The sequence below is a fragment of the Budorcas taxicolor genome, chromosome 18 (assembly GCF_023091745.1).
Source record: "Budorcas taxicolor isolate Tak-1 chromosome 18, Takin1.1, whole genome shotgun sequence".
Classification (NCBI taxonomy): Eukaryota; Metazoa; Chordata; class Mammalia; order Artiodactyla; family Bovidae; genus Budorcas; species Budorcas taxicolor.
The window spans coordinates 58,146,167-58,166,882 of record NC_068927.1 but is presented as its reverse complement, the minus strand read 5'-3'; the positions used below and the strand labels follow the sequence as shown (position 1 = coordinate 58,166,882).

The 20,716-nt window shown below is 50.5% G+C and overlaps 1 protein-coding gene across 1 annotated transcript; it reads left to right on the top strand.

Annotated features, from left to right (window-relative positions):
• Window positions 1-1,993: 1,993 nt before the first annotated feature.
• Window positions 1,994-11,347, top strand: KLK5 (kallikrein related peptidase 5). Its single transcript, XM_052656108.1, has 5 exons — window positions 1,994-2,066; window positions 4,575-4,836; window positions 5,747-6,003; window positions 6,134-6,267; window positions 11,192-11,347. The coding sequence occupies exons 1-5, from the start codon at window positions 1,994-1,996 to the stop codon at window positions 11,345-11,347; spliced, it is 882 nt and encodes a 293-aa protein (XP_052512068.1).
• Window positions 11,348-20,716: the final 9,369 nt, after the last annotated feature.

Here is a 20,716-nt window from a genome sequence, read left to right as displayed (position 1 = left end):
AAACAAACAAAAAACCTTTCTGGAATTTGGAATTAAAAAGGTGAGTGAGCTAAGCTAGAGACTAAGAAAGAAGTAGGATGCAGGATTTGTCATGTTAACGCATTGCAATAGGCAAAATCAGCCTCAGACTCTTCTGTTTTGACTTTTTTTTCCCCTACACACTGAAACCAGCCTCGGGCTCTAAATCCTCCCAGTCAACGGTTCTGGATTACAGAGGTGGACAAGACAGCTCAAGGAACGTGAGCTCTGCAAAAGCAGCATCTCCAGACGCCCTTGTCTGGTTTTGTTCACAGAGAGACCTGAGTTGGCACACAGTAGGTGCTCAGGAAGTAGGTGTTGGATGAGTCCTTGGCAGAGACAGAGACTCGGAGGCACAGTTAAAGACAGATGCAGAGAGCTGGGGGGCAGACCGAAAGAGCCCAGATGGTAAGAGGCCAGGAGAGGCAGCCCCGGATGGCCTGGAACCAGGGAGGGAGTAGGCACCCTTCGGGTCCCCACCCAGCGCCCCATTTCCTGAGGGGCCAGGAGCCACCCACCCCTTCTCCCAGCCTCTTGGCTTCCTTCCCCATTGGCAGGTGGCCCTGCCCAACTCTCACCCACACCTGGCTGTAGGCAGCAGTCTGTGGAAGGCATCTGCGGGGGCCCCTAGACCAGATCCCTGCCCCTTTCTGCCCCCAAGGCACCAGGTCCTGGATGCGGGTCAGGAGGAGGCGTTGAGGGGGTCCCTCAGTAACATGGCCGGAGTCTTCCTGGCCCCAGATGGACAGCGAGGGAGACAGAGGGACAGAGAGATGCGGAGATATACACACTCAATAACAGAGAGAGAGAGAGGGAAGGAGGGAAAGAAAAAGATGAAGGGGAAGAAGATGAAGATGCAGAGACAGAAACAGAGATAGGAGACAGGGAAGGGTAGAGTCAGAAAAGAGAGAGGTAACAGAAAAGATACAGAAAGAGGCCCAGGATGTGGAGAAAGAGACGTTAATTGAGAAGCACAGAAACACATACAGGGGCATGAACAAATTCTGGAGGTGATGGATACATTTGTTATCCTGGTTGGGGTGATGGTTGGATGAATGTGGGTCAGAACGCATCACGTTGTACATATTGAACATGAGCATTTTATCGTAGCTCAGTCATACCTCAATAAAGCTGTACGAAATGAAGCAGAAAGGGACACTGGTTGGGCACCTTAATACTGAAAGGGACTCAGAAAGATTCCAAGGCAAGCGGAACACAGAGAGCAGCCTAGAGCAGAGGGAGGAGGGCAGGGGAAGCCGAACGAGAGAAGGCGCAGGGAAGACGGAAAACCGAGCCCAGCGCGCCTCCGAGAGGGCGAGGCGCTGGGTTTGAGGCTCGGGGAGGCCCCGGGGCCAAAACTCTGGAGACCCCTCCCCATCCCGGGGCCAGGGAGGTAGGCAGTGGCTTTCGGGACTGGGTGGGGGGGGATGCTCTGGGGGCGGAGGTGGGGGGAAGGCCGGAGGAGTGGTTGCTAAAGCCCGGTAGGGCGCCTCACTACCCGGGAATGCGCCCCGGGGATCAGTAGGTGGTTATAACCCAGGCCGGTGCCAGGAGCCGAGGAGGAGGTGGCGGCTGCAGGACCGCGGCGGCGGCGGCGGCGGCCTGAGAGTCTGCGGCTGAGCCGGGAGCCGGGTCCCCACCCCCCAGCCCCCACCTGGGGGACGCGGCAGGTGAGCCCTGGGGAGGGGCGAAGGGACGCAGAGACGGCTTCGCGTGGGCTCTGGTCTGGGAAGGATGAGTCCTGGTCCTCTCTCCATCCCATGTCCATCCTCGCTTGGAGACCGGAGACGGGAGGATGCTCCGAAGTCTAGAATTTCCCCCAGCCTCAACTCAGCACTCTGGGTGGACCACGTGCTCATGGCCCCTCTCTGCTCTGAGCAACAGGGTGCAGAAGGAGATGGGGGTGGGATAAGTGGTCCCCCAATCACCTGCCCACCCTCTTCTCCCCCACCCACCTCCACCAGGTGCAAAGACCATGGCTGCAGCAGGAGCCCCCTGGTCCTGGATGGTCCCTGCACTAATCGCAGCCCTGATTCTGGGGGCGACAGGTAACCAGGACCCCAGTGTGTGCACACAGGCCAACTGTGCTGGGGTGGGGTGGGGAGCTGTCAGGGACTCTGTGATCCAGGGGGACTCCGTGTGACTAGTTATGGCCCCAGGGTCGGGTGACTGCGAATCTGCATTTGTGATTGTGTGTGGCGGTGGGACTGCTACGTACATGCGTGTGTGTGTGTGTGAGTGTAAGTGTGTGTGTGTGTTGCCTTTTCCCATATCAAGTGACTATCTGTGACAGGTGGGACTACCCTTTGAGACTGTACATGTGATTGTGTGACTGAGTGTGTGTGCATCTAAGATGATGTGTGTGTCTCAGTGATTGTGTGTGTGGCTGTGTGTGCGCTGTGAGTGCTACTGCGTGCGTGGCTGTGTGTGGCTGTTCAGCTGTAGGGATGCCAGCTGGTTTCTGTCCCTGCATCACAGGATTGTGTCTGACAAAAGTGCTTGGCGCCGTGAAAATGTGTGGCTAGGGGCCTTCAGGTAGCCATCTGTGATTGTGTGATTGTGGCTGGGTGCAAGGTTATGGGTGGTTATGGGTGGCTCTCTTTGTGATGGCTACAGGTATTGCTCACTGGTTTGACAGCAAGGAGATCAAACCAGTCGATCTTAAGGGAAATCAACCCTGAAACACTCATTGGAAGGACTGATGCTGAAGCTGAAGCTCCAGTATTTTGGTCACCTGATGCGAAGAGCCAATTCATTGGAAAAGACGCTGATGCTGGGAAAGATTCAGGGCAAGAGGAGAAGGGGATGACAGAGGATGAGATGGCTGGATGGCATCATTGATGGAATGGACATGAACTTGGGCACACTTCAGGAGAGGGTGAGAGACAGGAAGGCCTGGCATGCTGCAGCCCATAGGGTCACAAAGAGTCAGACCCGATTGAGTGACTGAACAACAACAACTTTGTGTGGCTGATTAAGGCTCCATGTATGGATGACTGTATGTGGCCGTGTGTTTGTAGGATCTAGCTCCCTGACCAAGGATCGAACCTGGGCCCCCTGCATCGGGAGCTCGGAGTCTTAGCCACTGGACCACCAGGGAAGTCCCCATGACTGCGTGTTTATAGGGGTTGTATGTGTGACCACACAGTGGTGTGTGTGGAGTTCCCATCCCTCCTGTGACAGACCGAGTGTGCGGAAGAGGCTGTCACCATGAGAGAGTGGCTGTGTGACAGTGAATGAGGCTAGGTGACTTGCCCTGTGTCATGCTTGGTCCACGGAGCCCGTCTAACCTTGTCACTATACTAATGTGCTGTGTGCAGAAGTGAGGGGCAGTCTCTACATGTCTGTGCCCAGGGTAAATATATATATATACAGGTCACTAAGGTACTGTGTGTGGGTGAGTGAGATCGTGTGAGTTCATTTCAGTCACTCAGTCGTGTCCGACTCTTTGCAATCCCATGGACTGCAGCACACCTGGCTTCCCTGTCTATCACCAATTCCTGGAGCTTACGCAAACTCATGTCCATCAATTCGGTGATACCATCCAACCATTTCATCCTCTGTCGTCCCCTTCTCCCACCTTCAATCTTTCCCAGCATCAGGGTCTATTCCAATAAGTCAGTTCTTCACAACAGGTGGCCAACATATTGAAGCTTCAGCTTCAGCATGAATATTCAGCTCCAGTGAATATTCAGGACTGATTTCCTTTAGGATGGACTGGTTGGATCTCCTTGCAGTCCGAGGGCCTCTCAAGAATCTTCTCCAACACCACAGTTCAAAAGCATCGATTCTTCGGCTCTCAGCTTTCTTTATAGTCCAACTCTCACATCCATACATGACCACTGGAAAAGTGTCAGCCTCCCCGAAATGAGTGTACTTGGGGAGCGTGTGCACCACGAGGCAGAGCTGCATGTGGGGATGATTCATGTCGCTGTGTGTGTGCATGTCTGTGACAGCCGTCACAGACAGGCGATGAACAGGCGATGGATGACCGGTGATGGAGTAAGGTATCTGGGTCTCTTCGTGCAGGTTTGTGTGAGGAAGAAGGGTGCACATTTGTGTTTTTGAATTCACAAAACAACCCTGCTCTCCACCGCCCCACTCCGATGAACCCTTTCCCCCTGCCCCAGTCTGAGCACTTTTCCTAGCTCTGCCCCTTTTCCTCAACCATACCCCTGGTCCAGACTTTGTCCACACTCCGGCTGTTCCCCTTCACCAAGAAAGCCCCAGCTTCTTTGGGTATATCTCCTTGGGCCAGGTTCCACCTCCAGTCCTGGCCACAGTTCCTAGAACCCAGCCCTGGCCTCTTCCTCCAACCTCAGGACTCTTTATAGAATCACTCCTTCACGTGACCCTGGCCTTGGCCTCGCCCAAATCGATTCCAAGCCCCATCCACATCTCAGGCCCTGCCCACACACGCCCAGACCCGGCTCTCTCTAAGGCTTGACTTCCTCACTTTTGGAAACTAGGCCCCACCCCTTAGGGCCCTAGCCCCGCCCCTCATTCGTCGACTGGCCCCGCCCCCGAGCTCCATCACGCCCACTTTCCGCCCCCAGACCCGGTTCTTGCAAATGATGTGGCTTCTTGCGACGACCCGTCTGCCATGGGGCCCTCTGGGAGCACCCAGGACCTCAGGCCCGGGGCGACGGAGGACACCCGGGCGGATGACAGCAGCAGCCGCATTGTGAATGGGACCGACTGCGAGAGGAACAGCCAGCCGTGGCAGGGTGCGCTGTTGGTGAGATTCAACAAGCTCTACTGTGGGGCCGTGCTGGTGGACCCGCAGTGGCTGCTCACGGCTGCCCACTGCCGCAAGCAGTGAGTGGGGGCTCCAAGAGGAGGGCTGGGGGAGGGGCGTGGGGGTCTGGTGAGGATGGGATGGGGTCGAGGGAGCAGGAGGTGGCAGAGTTGGGGATGGGATTTAGACTGGAGCTGGGGAGGAGAGTGGGGCGGGGATGACGTTAGACTGGGAGGGGGTTGTGGTAGGGGATGGGAATTAGGGATGAGCTGGATTTAAGGCTTGAAATGCAAGCGCTGGATGATTATGAATGCAAAGCAGGAGACACAGGAGATGCGGGTTCGATCCCAGGGTAGGGAAAATCCCCTGGAGGAGGAAATGGCAACCCACTGCCAGTATTCTTGCCTGGAGAATCCCATGGACAGAGGAGCCTGGTGGGCTACAGTCCATGGGGCTGCAAATAGTTGGACATGACTGAGCAACAGCATGCATGGTTAGATGTGAGATTGAGGATGGCTGTATTTGGGGTTGAGAATGCATTTGTTCATGGTTTTTGTGGGGGGCTTCCATTGTGGCTCAACTGGTAAAGAATCCTCCTGCAATGCAGGAGACCTGGGTTTGATCCCTGGGTTGGGAAGACCCCCTGGAGAAGAGAAAGGCCACCCATTCCAGTATTCTGGCCTGGAGAATCCCATGGACAGGGGAGCCTGGTGGGCTACAGTCCATGGGGTCGCAAAGAGTCGGACACGACTGAGCGACTTTCACTTCACTTTCTGTGGGGAAAGGATTAGAGTTGGCGCTGGGGACAGGCTGGAGATGCGTTGCCATTGTGACTGGGGCAGGGTTAGGCAAAGGGTCGGAGGCAAAGATGGTGTCAGGGATGGACTGAGGATGGCTGTGAAGTTGGGGGTAGGTTTGGCATGGGATTTGGTATTGCATATGGGGGTCGGGATCAGAGTCGGTGGGGTGATCAGCACCCACCTTCCTCAGATTTTTCAGAATCCGTCTTGGCCACCACTCGCTGTCACCCATGTACGAGTCCGGGCAGCAGCTGTTCCAGGGCATCAAATCCATCCCCCACCCTGGCTACTCCCACCCCGGCCATTCCAACGACCTCATGCTCATCAAACTGAACAAAAGGATCCATGAGACTCCGTATGTCAGGCCCATCAACATCACCTCCCGTTGTCCCACTGCCGGGACCAGCTGCCTGGTGTCTGGCTGGGGAACAACCAGCAGTCCCCAGGGTGAGTGTTCGGGTCTCTCTCTCGATGCCTACCTATGTCTGCCTTCTCCCCTTCTCCATCTCTGAGCACTCTGCCCCTCCCCCGTCTTCCTCACCACCTGCCTCCACTCTGCGGTCTCTCTTTTCGACAGTTACCTTCCCCAAAGCCCTCCAGTGCCTGAACATCACGGTGCTGAGTGACGAGCAGTGCAAGAAGGCCTATCCAAACCAAGTAGATAACACCATGTTCTGCGCTGGGGACCAGGCGGGCAGAGACTCTTGCCAGGTAAGGCTGGAGACTTCTCCATTCATTCAGCTGATACACACCGAAACCACCTATGTACCTGGAACCTTGCTGTGTCCTGGGGATCCCATGATGATCAAATCAGTGAGACCCTCTGTTCCCACAGAGCTCATATTCTGGAGTAACGCTTTCAAGTAAAACATCATGCGAGCCTTACGGGTAATTTTAAACATTCCGGTAATTACATGTAACTTCCTGGGCTTCCCTGGTGGCTCAGACAGTAAAGAATCTGCGTCCAGTGCAGGAGACCCAGGTTTAATCCCTGGGTCAGGAAGATTCCCTGGAGGAAGGCATGGCAATCCAGCGCAGTATTCTTGCCTGGAGACTCCCATGGACAGAGGAGCCTGATGGGATACAGTCCATGGGGTCACACAGACAGTCAGACACAACTGAATGAGTAATGCTTTCACCCATAGTTACATGTAAAAAAAAAAAAATAGTAAAAACAAACAGGTGAAATTAACTATTTTAATAATATAGTTTGGGATTTCCCTGGTGGCCCAGTAGTTGAGAATCTACCTTGCATCGCAGGGGACATGGGTTTGATCCCTGGTTCGGGAAATAAACTCCCACATGCTGAGGGACAACTAAGCCCACGTGCTGCAATGAAGACCCAGCAAATAATAATAATGATAATGACGATAATAATAATAATGGTGGCTCAGTGGTAAAGATGCGCCTGTCAGTGAGGAGACAAAAGTTTGATCCCTGGGTGGGGAAGATCCCCTGGAGAAGGAAATAGCAACTCACTCCAGTATTCCTGCCTGGAGAATCCCATGGACAGAGGAGCCTGGTGGGCCACGTGCAATAATAATATACCCTATTTCATCCCATGTATCCTGCTGCTGCTGCTGCTGCTGCTGAGAAGTCACTTCAGTTGTGTCTGACTCTGTGCGACCCAATAGACGGCAGCCCATCAGGCTCCACCGTTCCTGGGATTCTCCAGGCAAGAACACTGGAGTGGGTTGCTATTTCCTTCTCCAACGCTTGAAAGTGAAAAGTGAAAGTGAAGTTGCTTAGACTCTTTGCGACCCCATGGACTGCAGCCTACCATCCTCTGTCCATGGGATTTTCCAGGCAAGAGTACTGGAGTGGGGTGCCATTGCCTTCTCCTATGTATCCTAAGTACCACCATTTCAAAATGTAATTAATATGTAAGAATTAGGAATAAGGTGTTTTACATCCTTTGAGTCTCATAGTAAGTCTTTGAAAGCTAGTGTGGATGTTTTTCAATGGTTTTTCTTTTTCCTGTTTTTTTTTTTTTCTTGTTTGCACCAGTGTGTCCTTTCCCACTGACAGCATATCTCAGTCGGGGCCAGCCATGTCTCAAGTGCTCAAGAACACCATGTAGCTAGCTAGTGGCCACTGCGTCAGACAGCACTCGTCTCAAGGGGGAGATCAAGCTTGTGTTGTATGGACAGGCAGGGTGTGCCCAGAAAAACGATCCCACATCCCATTCGTACCACATATGTCACATATGTCACGTGTGTTCAGTTGCTCAGTCGTGTCTGACTCTTTGCGACCCCATGGGCTGTATGTAGCCTGCCAGGCTCCTCTGTCTATGGGATTTCCCAGACAAGAATCCTAGAGTGGGCTGCCACACCCTCCTCCAGGGGATCTTCCCCACCCAGGGATTGAACCCGGGTCACCTGCACGGCAGACAGATTCTTTACCATCTGAGCCACCAGGGAAGCCCTGATAAACACCACAGGTTTGTCTTATTTATGTCGGCACTTTTCAGGCAAGTGCAGTCTTAAGAGTCTTACCCCCACAAAATCTGTAGTAGGAGTGTTTTCTGACAGATGCTCGTAAAACATCTCAAAAACGGCAAACAGGAACTAGGGGTATTTTTTCAAAGGCAGTATTTAATAGACAAGATTGATCACAAAGTTATTGGTGTAGTCAATAAATTTTTTAAAACAATTCTATGGTCAAGAAACTGCATAAACAGCGTGATTTCAGAAAGTGGTAAGGACCGTGAAGAAAATGTAGTTTTATGACAGCAAGTGATGGAGGAGCGACATACGGAAGGGTTTTTGGAAGGACCTTGAAGAGGTGACATCTGAGCAGAGACTGAATGACACACGGGAGCCAGCCTTCCACAAGTTAATGGCAAGAAAAGCATGTGCAAAGGCCCTGAGGCAGGAGGGAGTTCTACTGATTCAAAGAATAAAAAAAAAGAGCCAGCATGTTTAGGGGACAGAGGTTGAGAGTGGAAGGATGAGTGGAACCCAGTGTTCCGCAAATACTTCTTGATTCCCAGGACACAGCTTCTTTATGTTCTCATGGCCACTCTATTTGTTGAGGATGACAGAAATTAATGTTACAGCTCAGGACCCTTCCCTGTAGTCAGGTCCCCAAAGGGTCTGGATGCATGCTAAGTTGCTTCAGTCTAGTCTGACTCTGTGTGATCCCATGGACTGTAGCCCGCCAGGCTTCTCTGTCCATGGGATTCTCCAGGCGAAGAATAATGGAGTAGCTTGCCATTTCCTTCTCCAGGGTATCTTCCCAACCCAGGGATCAAACCTGGATCTCTTTTGTCTCCTGAACTTGGCAGGTGGGTTCTTTACCACTAGTGCCACCTGGGAAACCTCCCCCCTCCAAAGGAGCCCTCCTCCCTCTAGAGGAATGTAAATTAACAGGCTGTCTGCTGGCAGGATGTATGTTCAGTAATACTGGTGTTTAGTAAGCTGTGGGCTCAGACAGCACTCCAGACCCATTCTGATGTCTGGGGAAAGCTCCCCTACCCCAAAAATCTTACGAATGTAACAATTGCAAGAACTGCCCAGGTCCAGCAGCTTAATCTCTGCTCCCAGTTAACACTAGAAGCACACACATCTGGATGGAGGGGTTTTTATGAGAAGAAAGCACATCTGATTCAGATACCAAAATCTTAAAAAAAAAAGAAAGCTTTAAATTTTGTATTGGGGTGGAGCCAATCAACAGTGTTGTGACCGTTTCTGGTGAACAGCAAAGGGACCCAGTCACACACATACATGTATCCATTCTCCCCCCAAACTCCCCTCCCATCCAGGCTACCACATGACATTGGGTTCCGCATTCTCTCCAGTAGGTCCTTATTGGTTATCCATTTGAAACAGAGCAGCTGTACATGTCCATCCCAAACTCCCTAACTATCCGTTCCCCTTGGCATGCGAAAATTGTTCTCTAAGCCTGTGACTCTCTTTCTGTTTTGTAAATTAGATCCCGTGTATCATTTCTTTTTAAGATTCCACGTAAAAGAGATGTTACTCCTTCTCTGTCTGTCTTACTTCACTCAGTATCCAGATGTCAACATCGTAAAATACGTAGCCTTTCTGTAGCCAAGGGTAGTACCTTGGTTTTTTTTTTTTTCCTAAACCTCAAGTGGCTTTTTCATACCCGAATGCGGTCTGGGCGTGGCCGCTAAAAGCAAGAAGTAATAACAATCATACTAATACTATAATAATAGGAGCTAATTAATTGCCAGACACTCTTTTTAAGTGGTTCAGAAGCATCAGCTCAATTAACCCATTTAACCATTATTATTAACTCTGTTTTACAGACAAGGAGCCAAGGCTCAGAGCAGTTAACTCACTGCAGAGCGAAAGGAACTCTACAGGGATATTAAGAAAGAGTGAACAAAAACAAAGAGAAATTAAACCACAAAAAAGTGGAAATTTAGCGATTGGGGCAGCAGAGCTTTTTCTGCCTGGAAAACAGCATCTGCATTATAATACGAGAAGAAGTCAGGTCGGAGGGATTTTGCATAAATATAAACAAGAAGTGACAGGAAAAATGCCGAGTATTATTATAGGAAGGGTAATTACAGGGAGCTAAGGGAATTAAGCACAGGCAACCCAAATTAGTCCACGAGAGCAGATCCTCAATTCTGAACCCCCGGGGAACATGTGACAATGCCTGGAGATGTTTTTGGTCATCTCAATGTGTCTGGGGAGGGAGGGAGCTCCCGGTGTGTAGTGGCTGGAGGGCTGCTGCTAAAGGTCTTACAATGCACAGGACAGCCGCCCACAGTGAAGAACTGTGGTCCCAGTGGGTTTCCCACGTGGCTCAGTGGTAAAGAATGCACCTGCAGGTGCAAAAGCCACCGGGGACACAGGTTCCATCCCTGAGTCAGGAAGGTCCCTTGGAGGAGGAAATAACAACCCACTCCAGTATTCTTGCCAGGAGAATGTCATGGACAGAAGAGCCTGGCGGGCCACAGGCCATGGGATTGCAAAGAGTCAGACACAACTACCTGACTGAGCAAGCCTGCAGAATGTTAGCAATGCCAGGCTGGAAAAGCTTCACCCAGGGGTTAACAACTGCTCCTCTGCAAAAGTGAGGTATAGGTACAAGGCGGATTGGTGTCGAGGATGGGTAAAGAGTGAGGAAGGGAAAGGAAGGCGTGTCCAGGAGGAGAAACTCAGTATTCCAAGGTTGGAGGGAAGAGGGAGAAAGAAATAGAAGGAAACACAGAGACAGGCCGTGAGGGAGACAGACAGAAAAGAGGTTGGGCTTTGGGTAGAGCGGGACAAAGGGTCAGCCCGTATTAGTCTCTCAGTCGTGTCCAACTCTCTGCGACCCCATGGACTATAGCCCGCCAGGCTCCTCTGTCCATGGGATTCTCCAGGCAAGTATACTGGAGTGGGTAGCCATTCCCTTCTCCAAGGGGTCTTCCTGATCCAGGCAATCAAACCCAGGTCTCCTGCATTGCACGCAGATTCTATACCATCTGAGCCACCTGGGAAGCCCAGAGAGGGACAAAGGGGGTTTCTGAAGGGTGGGCTTGGGGTGGAAGAGTAATATGCTCTCCATGTGTCTCTTTACCTGTGTCTCGCCCTCTGGTGCCTTCCTCATCTGTGTGACCCCCTCCCTCCACCTCCCCGCATCGCTGCCTCTCTGTGCCTCCCTCTCTCCTCCACAGGGTGATTCCGGGGGCCCCGTGGTCTGCAACGGGTCCCTGCAGGGCCTCGTGTCCTGGGGAGACTTCCCCTGCGCCCAGCCGAACAGACCCGGCGTCTACACCAACCTCTGTCGCTTCACCAAGTGGATCCAGGACACTATCAAGTGCAATTCGTGATTCATTCCTGGACCGGGCATTCTGGACTCCCCTCGTCCCCACAAGTCCCCTTCCAGACCCCAGTTCCTTCCCTAAAATGTTGAGGTTGCTCATCCCTCCAGCGCCGCCCTCCACCTGGAGTCAAGATCCCCCTTCCCAGGCAGTGGAGAGACCAGTCCTTCTGGTCGGATCCTGAATTCAGTCCCCATAACACCCAGGGAGAAGGCTGCACCTCAGTCTCCCCAGTGCTTCCTTCCTCAAGTCCAGAGTCCACCTTCCCTGCAGCTGTGACCCAGATTTGATCCCAGAAATAAAGCATCTGAGAAGCGGGCTCCGTGTGTAGTCTCTTCCTTGAACGGCCGGGCGGCCAGGAACAAGTCACTGGCCCCTCTGCACTGCCGTTTGCTCTGTTGGGTCATCTTCGTGACTGCAGGAAACAGAGATTCCTTCGATCAGCTTTTCAGTTTATTCACAAATGTTGATCAACTGACGATTTCCTGCCAGGAATGGGTCCACATGCTGCGGATACTACAGCGGGCAGAACAGAAAAGATAGACAAACACGTTTTATACTCTAATAAGTGTGTAAGTGATATGAGTAAAAGGAGAACAGGCCTGGGGGAAGAAAAGGAATGTTGGGGGAGGGGCGTATTTATACCAGATGGTCGGAAGGGTGTGGGGGAGCAGTAGCCACCCCCACCTTCGTCCCAAGGTGCCCACATCCTAATCCTTGGAATCTGTGAATATGTGACTTCATGTGTGTGTTAGTTTGCTCAGTCGTGTCCGACTCTTTGCGACCCACGGACTGCATGAAGCACACCAGGCTCCTCTGTCCATGAGATTCTCCAGGCAAGGATACTGGAGTGTGCTGCCATTTCCTTCTTCAGGGGTTCTTCACGACCCAGGAATCGAACCCAGGTCTCCAGCATTGCGGGCAGGTTCTTTACTGTCTGAGCCACCAGGGGAGCTTCACGACTTTACATGGCAAAGGATGTTGCTGCTGTTGCTGCTAAGTCACTTCAGTCGTGTCCAACTCTGTGCGACCCCATAGACAGCAGCCCGTCAGGCTCCCCCATCCCTGGGATTCTCCAGGCAAGAACACTGAAGTGGGTTGCCATTTCCTTCTCCAGTGCAGGAAAGTGAAAAGTGAAAGTGAAGTCGCTCAGTCGTGTCCAACTCTTGGCGACCCCATGGACTGCAGCCTACCAGGCTCCTCCATCCATAGGATTTTCCAGGCAAGAGTACTGGAGTGGGGTGCCATTGCCTTCTCCAAGGATTTTGAGAGAGAGAGGCCAATACTATCCAAAGGGCCCTTATAAGAAGGAAGCAGGGTAGGGAGTCAAAATGAGAGAGAGACTGGACGATGCTATGCTGATGGTTTCGAAGATGAAGGAAGGAGCCGTGAGCCTAGGAATCAGTTCAGTTCAGTCACTCAGTCGTGTCCGACTCTTTGCGACCCCACGAACCTCAGCACACAAGGCTTCCCTGTCCATCACCAACTCCTGGAGTTCACCCAAACCCATGTTCATCGAGTCGGTGATGCCATCCAACCATCTCCTCCTCTGTCGTCCCCTTCTCTTCCTGCCCTCAATCTTTCCCAGCATCAAGGTTTTTTCCAATGAGTCAGCTCTTCACATCAGGTGGCCAAAGTATTGCAGCTTCAGCTTCAACATCAGTCCTTCCAATGAACACCCAAGACTGATTTCTTTTAGGATGGACTGGTTGGATCTCCTTCCAGTCCAAGAGACTCTCAAGAGTCTTCTCCAACACCACAATTCAAAAGCATCAGTTCTTCGGCACTCAGCTTTCTCTATAGTCCAACTCTCACATCCATACATGACTACTGGAAAAACCATAGCCTTGACTAGACAGACTTTTGTTGGCAAAGTAATGTCTCTGCTTTTTAATATGATGTCTAGGTTGGTCATAACCTTCTTTCCAAGAAGTAAGCGTTTTTTAATTTCATGGCTGCTGATGGCTTTGAAGATGAAGGAAGGGGCCATGAGCCTAGGAATGCTGATAATGAATGAAAAAGGCTCAGAAACGGATTCTCCCTGAGAGCTCCCAAAAGGAATTCAGTCCTGTCTGCCAGTGCCTTGATTTTAGCCCAGTGAGACAACACTGTGAACATCTGACCTCCAGAACCGTAAGACAGTAATTTCTCTTGTATGCTACTAAGTTTGTGATCATTTGTTACATCAGCAACAAGAAACTAACGTAAAGGGCCTCTCAGAGGAGGAGGCATTTGAGCTGAGACCTGCAAGATGAAGTGTTTTTCTGGTGGCTCAATGGTAAAGAACCCGTCTGCTAACACAGGAGAAGCAGGTTCTATCCCTGTGTTGGGAAGATCCCCTGGAGAAGGAAACGGCAGCCCACTCCAGTATTCTTATCTGGAAAATCCCATGGACCAAAGAGGCTGGTGGGCTACAGTCCATGGGGTCCCAAAGAGTCAGACACGACTTAGAGACTTAACAACAGCATGCGAGATGAAAAGTGACCAGCCCCGTGAATGTCTGGGACCTGGAATTCCAGATAAAAGGATAAGTGCACGGGCTGCAAGATGGTGATAGGATGGGTATTTCTGAGAACGCAAAGACGACCAATATACCTGGAAGCTGGTTTGTTTGTTTCCCTACAAGGTCAGGAAGCCACCAGAGGTTTTAAAGCCGGCTGGTGACAATGCTAAGCAGATCATTCCAGATATTGGTGGAAAACAAAACTTATTGGCCAAAGTTAAAAAGGGAGGTGCGTTATCAACAGACTGTCCATGACTTGCAGTTGGAAAACGATGGGACGGATAGTGAGCTCTAGGACGGCTCACTCTTTCCCCATGCAATCTTGCTTTCATGGTCTCCTCATTTTCTGCAAGGGGCCGCCTCTTGTTTTCTCATCACTTCTGGGACAACTGGCTCCAGTGATTGGGTTGTCTTAGTTCAGTCAACAGAGAGGAAAAAATCTGATTGGCTGCTCGTGGGTCAGGTGCTGACTCTGGATCCAATCAGCTATGGTTAAGGAGGTGGGGCCAGCTAGTACGGGCCAAGCAGTCCATCACCCAACCTTCAGCAGCAACCCACCGGGGTAGTGCCCCTGAGAAGGCTTCAGGGTGTGGCGGTCGAGGAAACAGACACATCTGGGGACAGGAGTTTTGGTCTTCAGAATCCAGACTTCGATATTGTATTTGCTCTCAGTTCACCCAGATTTTTGTCTATAGATGTGAACGTTTCCTTCTCACCGTTGCCCTGTATGTTATTGTGTAAACGTGCTTCAACTTACATACTCGTTTTTACTTTGGATAAGTATTGGAGTAGTTTCTAGGTTCTTCAACAGTTTTAAACAGCTTACCTTTTTCCTGATGTAACATCTGTTGGACTTGCCTGTTGGTCCAGTGGCTAAGACTCGGCCCTCCCCACATCCCTGGTCAGGGAAATAAATCCACATGCCGCAACTAAGACCCGGTGCAGCCAAATAAATAAATATTACGCCCCCAAAATTTAAAAAAAAAAAAAAAACGATGGTGAAAAGAGTTTAGGAGAAGCTGTGCGCTTTGATTCTCCACCCACCCCATCCGCATTCTTCTTTCTGCTGATGGTAGAACCCGGAGACGTCCTGGATGGATTTAGACTCCAGAGTCAGCAGGAGATCAGAGGGGAAGTGTGTGGGCCAGAAGACAGAAGTCGAAGAGATGGGCGTCATTCTCTGTACCGCATCACCACCTGAGACCCTGTGATGCCACGGCATGGCACGTGACCCAAGCAAGGACGTTCATCCTACCTCTGGGTGGCCATGTGACCCAATTTTAAGCAGTAAGACAGAAGCTGAAAACTAGCAACTGGATTTTCCCGGGAAGTTTCTGTTTTGCTGATAAAAGAGAGAGCATCATGTTTGGACTTTCCCCCTCTTCCCACCTGGCATGTAGGTGCCCGGAGGCAGACCCGCCCCTCTGAGGATAAAAATCACAGGATAAAGATTGGGTCGCAAGAAGCAAGAGGAATCCTGCATTCTTGGTGACCCGCTTAAGTATCTGCTTCAGGCATGGACTTCCGACATCTGGGCTTGAAACAAAATAAAACCCGAAGTGTCGGGGCTTCCCTGAGGGTCCAGTGGTTAACAATCCGCTTCGGAATGCAAGGGCCCCCGGTTTGATCGCTGGTCTGGGAAGATCCCACGTGCCGCGGGGCAACTGAGCCGGAGCACCGCAAATACTGAGCCTGCCTGCCTAGAGCCCCGTGCTCCGCAACGAGAAGACACCGCCGTGAGAAGCCTGTGCGCCAAGCTACACAGTAGCCACGGCTTGCCGCACCTAGAGAAACGCCAGCGAGCAGCAACGAAGACCCAGTGCAGCCAAAAATGAGACAAGTAAATAAATATATTTAAAAAAAAACCTCAAGTGTTTGAGCTACAGGAGTTGGTTTTTAGCATGCTGATAGGGAGGAGATGATGAGGGAAAAAGTTTCCAGGAACTAAAAGCTGAGCAAAGACATTGTGCAGATTTTCCTTGGCAGGTTCGATTTTCTCTTCCTGAGTGAGGATGTGTCTTTTCCCACAGGGAGGCCAGGATGGGGCAAGTGTCAGTAAATAGTTCCCATGAAGGGTGGAGAGGATCAATGTGTTTCCTGCACGGTGATGTAAGCGGTGAGGATAGGGTTATGGTGGTGCAAGAAATAAGCTTCTTGCCCTACTAGACATACTGCAAAACAAAAAAAATGTATTTTTTGAGGATAGGGTTATGGTGGTGCAAGAAATAAGCTTCTTGCCCTACTAGACATACTGCAAAACAAAAAGAATGTATTTTTTGAAGTGAGGCTTTAGTGAAAGAACAGATAAATGGGTCAGTGGCACAGAGAAGGAGCTTAGAAAGAACTCATGGGAACTCAATGTAATATTATGTACTATATATAAAATACGGTAAAGTAGCAACTCAAATTAATAGGGGAAATTTTAATAGGGAATTTAATAGTTTTATTTAGCCCTGTTTATTAATAGGGGAAATATGGTACACTTAATTAATGGTATTAAGAAAACTGGCTCACTATGAGGAGGAAAATAAACCCAGATTTCTATCTGACACCACACAAGAAAGTGAAGTCTAGAAGTATTAGAGACCAATATGGAAGAGATATCATTTATAAAGTCAGTAGAAACAAATCAAGGAGAATATCTTTGAATCTCTGGGACAAGGAATGACTTCTTAAGACTTTAAAAGCAAAGATATTAGAACAAAACATCGGTTAGGTTGATTATGATAAAATTAACAATTTGGGTTTAAAGGAGGGTAAAACAGACCTTTGATGGGCATTTGTCAGAATGGGAGAAATCATGTGTAAAATCAAACATGAACCAGGGGAAAAGATGGAAAAGAGACCAATGCCTATAATAGGCTGAGCACTGGAGAAATGATGCTTTCAAACTGTGGTGCTGGGGAAGACTCTTGAGCATCCCTTGGATTGCCAGGAGATCCAACCAGTCCATCCTAAAGGAAATCAGTCCTGAATATTCATTGGAAGGACTGACGCTGAAGCTGAAGCTCCAATACTCTGGCCACATGATGTGAAGAGCCGACTCATTGGAAAGGACCCTGATGCTGGGAAAGACTGAAGATGGGAGGAGAAGGGGGTGACAGAGGATGAGATGGTTGGACGGCGTCATTGAATCAATGGACGTGAGTTTGAGGAAAGTTGGGAAGACAGTGAGGGACAGAGAAGCCTGGCATGGTGCAGTCCATGAGGTTGCAAAGAGCTGGACACAACTTGACTTGTCGACTGAACAACAACCAGAACAACCTGTGAATTGATAAGCAATAAGATGGACACCCTTAAGGGAAAATAGGTAAAGGATTCGAATAGGCAATCTGCAAAAAAGCTATGCAAATGAGGGGATGTTCAAACTCATTAGGTATCATAGAAATGTAAACTGAAACAACAAAATACTACTTTCCGCCCATGAGGGTGGAGAAAATTAGGAGGATGCATAGTGTGAAGTATTGCTAGGGATGTATAGACATTAGAATATTCAGGCGCTGCTTGGGTACGTGTGTGGTGGTTTCAATTTTCTGAAGAAGGATTCTGGCACTATTTCATCAAATTAAATATACCCACACCCCATGATTCAGCCATTTCTATCATGGCTATCCATCCCAAAGAAATTCTTACACACCCATAAGGGGACACGTACGAGGATGTGCCCGCAGTGTTCTTTGTGGTTGGAGTTGGCAGCCATGGAGTGTCTGTTTCCACGGAGACTCTTGGGTCAATGTGGGGACACGCTCCGTGGAGTTCCTGCAATGAGCCAGACACAGGAACACAAAAAGCATGGTCGAGTCTTAGAAACACAGCGCTTGTTTGAAAAGCGACTAGGAAGAGAGGGAGATGTGTAATCCAATGCCAGTGACATCAGTTAAAAATACATACAAGAGCTACGTGACATAGTTTATGAGGCTGAAGGAGGAGGGCAGGAAGGAGGAAGGAAGGAAGAGAGGGAAGGAGAGAAGACAGAAAGAAGGATGGAAGGTGGGAGGGAGAGGAGACAGATAAAAGAGGGATTCCGTGCAAACTGGCGATGATAATGTTAATAATCATGTGTGATATTCAACCTCTGACCTAAGGTCTAAAGGCAGTAAAAGAAAGAAAGAAATGAACTCTTCGAGTGATCAAGCCACATTTTTCACAGCGAGGCGCCGAACCTCTTCTGCAAGACTGTGGAAGCTGTGTGTGCTGTCTCTGTTCACCATGGCCACCTTCTGATACCGCTCTGTATCCCTCACTCGTTACATGAGTCTCTGAACCTAACCTGACATGGCGGCTCCTTGCTTGATGCCTCCCAGCACACACACCAAAGGCACGGGGTTGGCTCGGACGTCAGAGAAGCCGAGACGAAGGGCGAAAGGTGTCATCGGGTGTGTCGACAGAAAGCTGGTGTGTCCTCCGCCCAGTGCCCTCGCTCTTGGGGGTGCCTGATCCAGGCTAGAAACTGAGGTCAGGGAGTGGCCCCAATTTTGGTGGTGGGAGGATCTTCCTCATGCATTCCACACACCAGATAAGCACCTAATTGTTGGCCCTAGAGAGGCTGGCAGTGGGTTACCTTGTATTAGTAATAATAATAATGACGCTGATGATGACACCTCCCATTTACTGAGTGCCAGACACCTCGCCACATGCGTTGCGAGCCTCGTCTCTCCGGTTCTGACTGCAGCCTCTCTGGAGGGAAGCTCTCAACAAATCAGGAGGCTGAGGGGCAATGAGATTGGGTAAATCTGGCTCCATTTCTGCAGCTGGTACGTGGCAGAGCTAGGATGTGACCCAACAAGTGGGAGTCCTGAGCTTGTGCCCGAAACTACAACGCACTTGGGCCAACAAAAGCAAACAGAGGGACATAGAGCCAAACAAGGGATGACGATGAGTGATGATGGGAGGGGTGCGGAGGGATGAGGGGAGAAAGAGAGGAGGCGGGAGAGACTGAGATCTTTAAAGAAAGAGAGGCTGGGACTTCCCTGGTGGTCCAGTGGCTAAGACTTCACCTTCCAATGCAGGGGTGTGGGTTCCATCCTCGGTCAGGGAGCTTAAGATTCCACATGCTTCAGGGCCAAAAAATCTAAAACATAAAACAGAAGCAATAGTGTAACAAATTCAATAAAGACTTTTAAAGAGGATGAGATAGTTGGATGGCATCACCAACTCAATGGACATGAGTTTGAGGAAGCCCCTGGAGATGGTGAAGGACAGGGAAGCCTGGCCTGCTGCTGTCCACGGGGTCGCAAAAAGTCGGACGCAACTGAGAGACTGAATAACAAAATGGTCCATATCAAAAAAGAGAGAGAGAGAAGTCTTTTTTAAAAGGTGGGGGCGGGGGGGAGAAAGATAAAAGAGGTTAGAAGTGATTTAAAATCAGACACAAATTTAAAGAGTGGGGAAGAAGGAGCCAGCCCTTTGGGAAACCTCAGAGAAAGACTAAAACAGAAACTACAGAGAAGGACAGGGGGATGGAGAGAGACTCGGTAAGATAGATACTAGATCGAGGATGGTTAGAGAGAGGAAAGAGAGGCTCACGAAGAGACAGTGAAGTAGGAAGGATTCCTGCAGCGGGCTTTAGTTGGGAGAGGGGCAATCCTGGACCCCAGATTTCCTTGGCTGACCCTGATCTAGTTTTCCTTGCGCTTCCAGATGCCTAAGTCTCTCCGCCCACCCCCACCCCCAAGCGCTGTGGCCTTGCCACCAGCCTCCAGAGCCCCCATCTCGTCTCCCTCGGCCCCTGCGCTGAGTCTCGCCCTGGGTCGGGTCTGTACGGATGCGCAGACCGTCATCCGCTTCCTGTTTCGTTCCCGTGGGACGATCTCACAGAGCTACCATGAGCATTGAAGGAGAGAATGTACCCTTAAAGGTAAGCGCAGAGAGCTGGGCACTAAGGGCCGTGTGAAAAGAGTTGGTTCCGTAACGATTATTAACATTACTGGGTTCCCTAAGCTGCCCTGTACAGTTGCGAGGATAGGCATCGATCCTTCAGCCCTCGCCTATCGGCATCCTCAGTGCCTGGCCCCCTCTCGGACCAACTGAATCAAGAGTTGCAAGATCCCCCGGTGATTCATGTTCAGGTCTGAGGTGCGCCCCGGAAGAAGGCGTGTTAAAAGCCGGGGTGTTAGGAACCACCGTTTGCTCTACGGCGCCACCTCGAGGCCCCTTGAGGAAACGTCTACGGGGAGCCGTGAAGGTGGCCAGACTTTTTTGCAGGCTTAGGATCCTGAACACCAATTCCTCCGCTAACTTTGAGCAAGTTCCTCGACCCGTCTGAGCGGTGGATGGAATCAAACTCCTGACGGGTAACACTGAGATGACAATGCCACTTCCTGCCCAGCGTCTGCCCCAGAGTTGGTGCAGAGAAAAATATGCCACCACTTTGAGAATGCAGCCCAATTTCGAAGACCGCGAGTGCCTAGACATAATTGAGGTGGAGGGGTGCAGATCACCGTATCGATATTATGGGTTAAGTGGTGTTCCCCAGAAAGATATGTCGAGGTCCTAATCCCCAGTGCTTCAGAATGTGACCATGTGTGGAAATAGGGTCACTGCAGATGTAATTAGTTGAGTTCATACCGAAGTAGGGTGGACCTGAATCCAATAAAGCCGGTGTATTTATGAGAAGAGGAAAGACGATGTGAAGACAGACTCACGGGGGAGAAAGCCACGTGAAGACAGAGGCAGAGATGGAGGGGCGCAGCCGCAGGCCGAACACTGCCGGCCGCCAGCAGAAGCTGGAAGAGGCAAGGAAAGATTCCACCCCGAGTTTCCGAGGGAGCTCAGCCCTGCAGACACCTTGACTTTGGACTTCTGGCCTTCAGAACTGTAAGAGAATGAATTTCTGGTTTTTTCAGACACCCAGCTTGTGACACCTTATTACAGCA